This window comes from Falco cherrug, chromosome 4, assembly GCF_023634085.1.
Source record: "Falco cherrug isolate bFalChe1 chromosome 4, bFalChe1.pri, whole genome shotgun sequence".
NCBI lineage: Eukaryota > Metazoa > Chordata > Aves > Falconiformes > Falconidae > Falco > Falco cherrug.
In genome coordinates, this window is record NC_073700.1 from 74,337,052 (window position 1) to 74,346,886 (window position 9,835).

At 41.6% G+C, this 9,835-nt stretch overlaps 1 protein-coding gene across 10 annotated transcripts in view; it reads left to right on the forward strand.

Moving 5' to 3' along the window:
• Positions 1-9,426, forward strand: part of ADAM22 (ADAM metallopeptidase domain 22) — a 137,797-nt gene extending 128,371 nt beyond the window's left edge. For all 10 annotated transcript variants that reach the window (XM_055707457.1, XM_055707467.1, XM_055707458.1 and 7 more), the window contains 2 exons: positions 2,375-2,498; positions 3,799-9,426. In XM_055707457.1, the coding sequence (XP_055563432.1) occupies positions 2,375-2,498; positions 3,799-3,819 (145 nt within the window). In that variant the 3' untranslated portion in view covers positions 3,820-9,426. The remainder of the gene's footprint in view (positions 1-2,374; positions 2,499-3,798) is intronic.
• Positions 9,427-9,835: the final 409 nt, after the last annotated feature.

The window sequence follows — 9,835 nt, forward strand, 5'->3', positions numbered from 1 at the left end:
AGTTATGGTGCAAAGCTGCCTGGCTAAAGGCTTGGTTAGGCATCCTGGTCAGAGGACCTGCTGTGCAGGGAAGATGTTCAAGATGCCCCATCCTTGGGGTGCTCCTGCTCCTTCCAGGATCACATGCTCAGGCTGATGGACAGATAGATAGGCTGTGGCTTTCCCGCTCACCATGGCCTTCTCTTGCGGTGCCTAACATAACCGGTGGGAAGAGCCTGTGGTGTGCAGGAGGCGATGTTGTGACACAAGGGATGGGAGATGCCTTCATTCTGCGTGCCACCTCCTGGCTGTGGTACCTATATAAACAGCTTTCTGGTGGGGCTCGCCAAGCCAGATCCAGCACCCCCAGTTCCTTGCTTCTAATCTCCAGGGGCATTGTTATTAATTTAAACATGAACATCTTAAATTCTGCTGCAGCTGTGGGGCAAAATTAGTGAATAATTGGATAATTAATAATAATATGTAAAATCTGCTCTCATCTTCCCTCCTTCTCCTTTTTTTCTTTTTTTTCCATTCTGGATTCACTAATAGTTTGTTGATCCTTATCAGTCCAAGTGTGGGCAGAGATGAGAGGACTTGTACAGGCAGTGAACAGCAGAGCACTTTGAGAACTTTTCCCTGGATTTTTTTGGTAAAAATAACCTGTTTTCTTGCATGTGCGCTTTGGTGCCCAGATCTGTGACACTGGACATACAAAACCTTGTTTTACACTTCAGTAGCTGTTTGAAATTTTCTTCCTGAAAACATTCCTGTATGTCCAGTTCATCTTAATGGGTGATCAAGGTGCATGTGCTGAAGGATGTACTCTTCCATGTTTGGATAATTGTACCGTGCTGTTGAACAGGCTACCACATGAGGCATTAGAGCACTGTGAGCCAGACTGGAGAGCTCTTACCATATTATCTCCGTTGACACCTTGTTGCTCGTGGCTACCATCAGTCATTGTTTGTATAGGACACCAGAGATTGTGCTGTTGTAGGGAGCTACAGGTACAACAAAACGATACACTAATCCAAAATAAAGAATAATTATTTAAAGGTAAATGAGTTTCACTTAGTAATAGAGATACAAAGCAATTCCAGACACAAATCAGTCCCTGCCTTGTCTGTAATCCTCTCTAGATGAAAGGACTTGATCCTGTAAATCCCAGAGCCAGGGATGCGGGGCGCTCTGCCAGGGGTGGCTGCTGTGGCTTCTTGGTATCAGTGATGTTGGCAATGGTGCTTATCACTGCACAACATGCAGCCCCCCTGCTGAATTTCAAAGGCTTGGAAGACCTGTCTGTAGAAACTGAGAGAAACTCTCCATCTTCAGGGATGTGTAAGTTCAGAAATTAGTAGGTAGCAGTGCTCAGGGAGGGTCTGGGTGATGTGCCTGCACTTGTGGGAGGCCTCCTTTGAAAAATGCCGTTAGTCTGCGAAACAGAACAAGAAGGCTAGTGTAGCTCAAATTTTCTACTTTGAGGCTTCTTTCCCTTTTATTCTGCCCAGATTTAAAGCCTGATAGAAACCTCTCAAGTGGGAAAAGTGCAGAATCTCAAAACAGAAGCATAAGAGTTTTTCTTGGGTATAAAATTTCAGTCAATAATGTGCTGCTGCCTTATTGACATGAAAAGAATGCCTTTCATGTGATACAAACATTTACTTGCTCCTGCTTACTCTACTCACCTTGTACAGAAATGCTGATTGCCATTGACTAATCAGTCCATTTTTGTATATTCTCATCAGACTCTTTCTTTGGCTGGAACAATATGCACTGTATGATGCTTGCATGTATAATAATTTGTTATTAGCACTTTGTATATGCCTTTGTTACTTCACAACTAACAGTTTGGCCTCCAAGTGCATGCATTTGTGTAAATTAATGTGTTATAAAATAATAGATTTATTTGCTGTGTTTATATCGATATAGGAGATGCGTAAGATATTCATAAAGACACTGATAATTGCCATTTAGTCACTGGCAGAAGACATTGTTCAGCTTGTATTTATACAATTACTGTTTCTATTTAGGCTTCATAGTGCCATGTCTATCGTTTAGATCTGTATTTATTCAACTGCAGATTCTGTTTGTTAATTTTATAACAATTAATTACAGTACCATATAAAACAGTTTAAGAAATCAGTTTTGTTATGCAGTTCTAATCAGAAGTAGGATTTTTTTTTTTCTTCCAGAGTTCCGGAAAGCTATAAATACATTTATTCATGTCATGAAATTATTAGGCTACTGAACAAACAACTTTATCCCCCCTGATACTGAGCTAATAATAAGCTATATACTTGGTTCTGAACCAAGCTTCAGAGTAATGGCAGTTGCTGTTGCAGTGCTAGGACCCGAAAACATCACATTTATTTTGTGTGTTTCAACATCTCAGGACACTGTCCCCTGCAAAGTCTCCATCTTCGTCCACTGGTTCTATCGCTTCCAGCAGAAAATACCCTTACCCGATGCCACCACTTCCTGATGAGGAGAAAAAAGCCAACAGGCAAAGTGCCAGGGTAAGTGTTCCTCTTCTCTGTGCATTTTGTCAGTGACTTGATTTACTGGTTCTTTTTGAAAAGGAAAGTGTGGCAGATCAGCACCTTTGGCTGACAGTGTGAGCAGCAGTGGCATTTCCTTTGTACCCCTAACTCCAGAAGCTTCTGAAGGCTGAGCTTCTGGCGGTGCTCAGGGCAGCCCCGGTGGCTGTGTTTACAGATACCTGTTCAGGTTGCTCTTAACGCTGCCCTGAAGCCCACATTTCACTAGTTGTCTTATTTCAAGCTGAGAGTGTGCCTGGGGCAGTCTTTGGGCTACGGAGGACAGGCAGCCCTGGAGCAGGCGGTATGCCTGGCTCTCCTCTTACCCTGCCGGGGGACTGACACTGCCAGCAGCTCTCCTTCAAGCTGGGGGATAGATGCTTTCCAGCTTTATGGAAAGTTCCGGTTAAGGAGGAGGGGGAGGGCTTGCATCAGGCTCTTGCAGACCTGGAGGGACTTTGCAGCTGTGACCCAATCCCCCCTGTCCCCCCTCCCAGGGTGAGCAGGAACCACTGGAACGTGATGCTCCACACGGGGAGGTTTCTAGCTGATGCCAAAAGGCAGCGCTGGCTGTTGCTTCCTTTGTGTCAATTCAGACATAGCAGGTATTTGAATAAACAAAAAACTCCCGACGTTTACTTTAGGGGCTTTACTGGTGATAGCTTTAGTTCATGTCCCTGATGCAGATGAGCTTCCCGTTGCTGCTCTGTCCTTTTTTGTCAAGAAAAAAAGCGAGTGGAGTGCTGCTGAGGGCACCTGCAAGCTACTGCCCCCAGTCCTGCTTGGGACAGAAGGCTGGGTGAGGTGTGGCACAGGGTCCCCCAGCAGAGCCCAGAGACAGGGCTGCACTGGTGTGTCTCAGCCCTGGAGCTGCCCTGGCACCAGCTCAACCCCACGGCAGAAAGTCATGCTGCTCAGAGCAGAGTTAGGCAGAAGAGAGTGGGAAATTATCTCTACAGCAACATTAGCGTACCTGTAAGGTAAAAGTTGTCTAGCACATATTTGAAGCTACACTGAATTTTTTCCTTCAAACTCTCTGCAGTCCCAGCTGTGGACATTTACTATGCTGACTGCAATTCATGCTGAAATGCTTGACACTGTCTGGTGACTTTTTGGTCTGAACAGATACCCATGAGAGGCTGGGAGACCAAGAGCATAGCTTTGGTGACCCAAGTGATGCAGATGCAGTATCCCAAACAAGCCCCTCACACTCTTTGGGTAACAGCCAGTTTTATCTTGGTGTTCAGTGCGTATTTGTGTTCCTTTTCCCCCTCTCCAGCTATGGGAGACATCCATTTAGCTGCACTGTTTTCCTGGGGTGACATCAGAACTGCTTACTTCGAATTTTACAGAAACTCAGCATCACTGAGTCACTGCACATTCAACTGCTCTTCAGACAATTCGAAAGATCAACAGAGATGCCCGTGATCACAGTGAGAACCTCCTGTCATCTGGAAGGGAAAAAAGCAGTCTTTTTTCTTTCTTTCTTTTTTGTTACTGGTATTTTATGGATTTGGTGAACAACCAAAATCATAACAACTAACAGGGACATGACAAGGCTATTCCGCATGATCACAGGTACACTTACCTAGAATCCGAACTGCAGTCCGTTTGCCAGTCCCACGTAAGAGTTTTTTCACTGGTTTATTGCAGTCTCAAGTCAGACCAGAGTGGAACTGGGAATGCGCCTCCTGGAGAGCCCAGCTGATGTAAACTTGTATGCTGTATGCATGAACCCATGAACCTTGTGTTCTTTACTTTCCACATGTAAGGGATAAACAACATACTGTAGTAGAAATTAGCATGCAGGAGTAAGAAATACAGGATTTTTTTGTGACAGGATTTCAAGCTTTGAAAGGGAACTATTTGACACAAATGTCAAACAAGGATTATATCTTTTTTTTTTTTACCTTATGTGTTTATAATCTCAGTATAGGGATTGTATATATGTAAACATTTGATAATGTCAAAAATAGCTGTTATACATAAGCGTATTTTGCCAAATGCCTAAAGAAACAGTCATGACTAACATCATCACACTTCAGATTTTCTAATATTATGAGCAGACATCTTTGGAAATACAGAAGGTACAGTACTGTAAACCATGTCTCTCAGAAACTGGTGTTTGACCAAAATCTCTAATGTCTTTTCAGTATCTTATACTGTCTTGACAATCTCAGTTGTAAGGCAGGCTGCAGAAACAACAGCACTTTGTCTTAAGTCATCGTAAGAGGAACCAGCTAAAATCCCTTGTTCAGTGAGATGACCAGTGTATCCTCTCACAGGTGTAATTAAGAATGATTTGGCAGACAACAGAGACAGCCTTTAAGTAACGCGCACTCCGAACTTACTGGACATTTGGGAATATTTCTAAGTTGTCAATTCAGAATGTGGTGATGTGAAGTCCTTCTAGTGAGAGTTGCTGTGTATTTTTGATAGAGCATTTCAGACACTGTTCTAGACGGCAAGGCATAGTTTATGGGAAGCATAATGGTTTCACTGCACTAGATAATAACAGTGCTGGGCAAGCGGCCAGTTTCATTGCTGTCTTTTAATTTTTATTTGTTACTGGAATTGCCTTTATCATGCGCTTGAATGCTATGCTTGCTGCCCCTGAAGCCCCCCTGGCAATTTTTGGGGGCATTAAACCGAGTACAAGTGAATTTAGCCTAAAAAACCGGTGGGGAACAAACCCTTTACTGTGAAGATGTTAATCTTGTGTATAAGTGGATGGTTAGATTTCTAACACCTGAGACTTCTAAAGGCTGTTGTAAAACAAGTCTTGATTGGGAATTTTCGGTCAGTAAGAAACTGGACTATATTAAATCAATTTATAATTCTCTCCAGCTTTCAGAAATTGACTAATTCTTAGCTTCAGGTAGTACTATTGCAGAATAAAACGCCCAATTCTGTATGGTGCAGTTGAATACCTTGCCCAACAGCCGTATGATCAATTAGGTATTATTGTAATGGGAACATCTTCGGTGTTTCTGAATCTTCTACCTCTTTCATGTGTTTCCTTTAATAAGTGAATCCAACACTTGCAGCCTTTTAATATATTTTTTTAACTTTTAAGTCTCTCGATAAAGTCAGATATATGTAAGATTAAATTAAGAAATGTTTAAAGATGTCAGCAACTGTAAAGTATATAAGATTTTTAGAAGCACTATATTTTATGGTTAGGCTGTATGTTGGATAATGACATAATACTGGCCTTGGCGCTGAAGTGATTTTCCTTCACAGTCTACAGGTTCTGGTAAGTATTCTGGAGAAAGACAAATCTGAGTGAGCGGTAGTGGATGCAGACAGACCATCTGGAAGGAGCCAGTCACTTGTATTTGCTTTAGGAAAAGATTCTGCACTTTTGTGAGGAGTGAATATCCATCAGCACTGAAGAGTATTTTTTGCAAAGATTTATTTTGAGTGTAGGTAACTGGATTAAAGGTAGTTGGTAGCATGTAGCTCATGAAATTAGGGTCTGAGCCATAATCACTTGAAATCAGTATGTTGTTTATTGATTTCACTGAACCTTGAGCAGGGCCGTCAAGGAGGTCACCCACATTAGGACATTATGCTAATCTGATGGTTGCCGTGTTACCTGGTTTTCCTTCCCATATTAGTATCTTGTCTTTAGTAACGGGACTGTTCATCATGTGCCTTTTATGGCATTTTGTTTGGATACAAACCGGCATGTAATTTTGAATAATCCTGTTAGATTTCTGTGCGTATTTTATGTTTACCACTGTTTACTCTTCCCTTTCCGTTTTGCCTTATCAAGAAGCAGCAAGATTTGGCAGACAGAACCGGCTATAACATACTGGCTCTTTGTGTAATGTTCATAGCTTCTTGTTTTGCAAACAAATGGCTTTCTGACTGTGTTTTCAATGTAGTATGTACTTTCGGCTTCTCTCTTGTTTTGGTGTAATTCCTTTGTAGCATATGATGATACAGTTACGTCTGTAGTGTAACTTTAAACAGTCACTTTCACATTTGGAGCTAGGAATTCGAGTTATGAGCACTAAGTTTTAAGTTAAATAAATATTGACTTCCACTTTGACTGTCTAGAGTGAGAACATCACAGAGCTTGGGTGTTTGCAAAATTCTTCTGCAGAGAATCTTGCATCAGGTTGGTAACTTGGAGACCTTGTCACACAAAACCTGAACTGGCAGGGCTGTGAGCCACTGAAGCCAGCAAAGGTCAAAGAGAGAAATTGTTTGCTTACATTCTGTGGTTTCCTACTTCTAAAATGTAGTGTGTCAGAAAGCTGCCAGATCAATAACCTGGAAGATTGCAAATATTTTTATCCGTTGTAGTTACACTGGCAATAGCAATACAAATTGCCGCATAATACCTCATCCAGTCTAAAGTAGAGTACTTGTATTGTCAATAAGATAGCTCAGTCATTTTGACTCACGGGGACTCATGCTTTTGTTTTGTTTTTAATTTTAAGAAATGAACTAGTTATTGCCAGCTATGCTGCAGGTGCCTATTGAAGTGGGGACGTTACCAGTTCTTCTCAAATAGAAGTAACTGTCCATATGAATGCAGGACCTGCAGGATGAGCTATACTTAGTGTTATGTTTTTCAGTGTGGGAGAAGAATCTGCTATGATTTAAAACAAAATTAATATGACTAACTGATGGAGACTGGAAAATAGAGATCGTATCCAAATAATAATGCTGCACAACGATGCCAGAGTTAAACAAAAATTTACCTGCTAATTCTGGATTTGTTGACATAAGAACTTCAGTAATCCATATGGTAGACTTCTGGTGAATTTACTCAGGCAATATACTAGAAATGGTTGTGATTGATAATTTACATATATTTTTGATTTAAATAAGTTGTTTTAAGAAGGTTGTAATTTTATACAGCCTGTCTTTGCTTAAGTTTTGAACTTCAGTCACTACTTGCCAGTTACCTGATTTAAAGTATGATTTGACTTTGAAGGTAGCTACTTCCAAATGATTTAAGAGTTCCTGACTTATGAAATGTTGAACCTGCTAAGCTGATGTACTCATTAGATAATTTTGATTGTGCTGATGAACAAACAGACCTTTGAGCTAAAATCAGAAAGAAATTGTGTCAGTAGCTAGTGTACTGAAGTCCTCTCACGTGAATTCCTGTTGCTTATTTTAAGTGACCCAAGTGGTCTTGTCAACACCAATGTGACAACCGTTTTCAAAACCAGAGCTAAGAATAGGTACATACGCTATTACAGGTACGCATATACTACAAATTCTTCTGAAATTTGCAGCCATTTCATTCATTAATAGGCTAGGATGTAACATGAAAGAATGAAAGTTAGCTCTTAGGACTTGCTTTGTCATTGAATCCCATACTAGTTGTTGTGAGCAAAATTATCGCACTCCAGTGCAAAACGCAACAAGCTCCTGTTCTCTTCTCTTCCAGTCCCTTTCTGCTCCTACTGAAAAGCATTTCCATGAATGATAATTACATGCACTAACAGCCTCTTGTGCAAGTTGGCCGAGATCAAAAAGCTGTGAAGTTAGTTGCCTTTCCACGCAGTGTCCTGGACAAGGTCTTTCCAGTGCTGTTAATACATCATTTGCTCTTCCTACAGCGTAGGTGATGGAGCCTCACGTCTTTCGCGCAGTTTGCACTGGAGTGCTGGTTTGGGCTGGGGGAAGAGTTAATTTTGCTTCACAGTAGCTACTATGGGGCTGTGTTTGGGATTTGTGCTGGAAACAGTGTTGGTAATTCAGGGATATTTTAGTTATTGCTGAGCAGCGCTCACACAGAGTCGAGGTCTTTTCTGTTCCTCACCCCACCCCACCCGTGGGTGGGTTGGGGGGGCACGAGAAGTTGGGAGAAGACAGAGCCAGGACCGCTGACCCCAGCTGACCAAAGGGATATTCTATACCGTATGACTTCATGCTCAGCCATAAAACTATGGGGAAGGCTGGCAGTAGGGGCTGCTTCTCAAAGGCTGGCAGGGCAGTGGCTGGTTGGTGGTGAGCAATTGTTTTCATTTGCATCACTTGCCTTTCATGTTTTGTTTTGTTTTGTCCTGTCTGCTACTTCCCTTTTCATTACTGTTTCTTATTATCATAATTATTATTACATTTTATTTCAATTATTAAACTATTCTTATTTCAACCCACAAGTTTTCTCACCCTGCCCCTGTGGGGGGAGAGTGAGTGAGTGGCTGTGTGGTGCTTAGTTGCTGGCTGGGGTTAAACCATAACTGATAAAACTGGTAGCTCAGCCATCCTATGGCTTTCTTACCCTCTAGCATTGCTGAAGGCTAAGCCTCTTTAATCTCCAAGGCTGTGAACCTAAAAGTTGTGCTGTGTCCCATTTCTCTTGCTTCAAGTTTGAAGATCATCCCTTTCTTTCTCAACTGAGTATCTCTATCGGTAGCATACAATTTGGGCCGCTGTCATCAACCACAATGCAGAGGTTATTTACCTCATTTTTAAAGAGCATGAGCATCCTGGTCTCCTCTGAAGTCAGTTTTTTGCCCAGAATGGAATATCCATCAGTGTGCTGAGCTATGACCCACTATTTGCATGGCTTCCAAACCAGGTGGCATTTATCACCAATATGGGATTTGATTTTGATCAGATTTCCTGAAGACAAATACGAATAAACTGCACACATAATGTACAGCTTGTCATCCCCTGACTGCGTGGTGGGATAACATTCTTGTGTGGACGTAAATGTTACCCTAATAGAGCAGGCAAAAAGGAAACAGTGAAACTGGTTGTGTAGCCATAGCTGCAATACAGACGGGACTCTTTGAAGTGTGATTTCACCAGAACAGGAAAGGAAGCGATAGTTCCTATCATTTACACTAAAAAACTCCTTTGACCTGAGCAGTTTCCAAGGCAGCTTCCAAAAAACAATACTGGTACCTCAAGTATGGATGCTGATGCAAAGCTTTGGAAACAGTAGCTTATATACCCAGTGTATCTTGTCATTCCACAACAGTTTTCTGCAACTATTTAGAGAAGCACTACAACAGTCAGCATTAGTACGCTATCTCAGCCAAGCAGCCAAAACAAGCAGTAAAAATAAGTTCAGAACACAGAAATGTGGTCGTTTGCTCGCGCTTGAGAAACTTTATTCCTGACTTCAAAATTGGCTCACCTAGCCAGGTCTGGCTCTTTCAGTTCTCTAAAATCCAATCTACACCAGTTTCAAAATCACTTTAGCTAAGCCAGCTTTAAACTATTTAAAAACTTCTGTTATGTAGACAGGCTGTGATTGCAATATAATGCAGAATGAGATGAGGAAGATTGGAGAAAATAAGCACAGAGCAGTTAAAAAGAAATACATTCTCTAAGGGAGA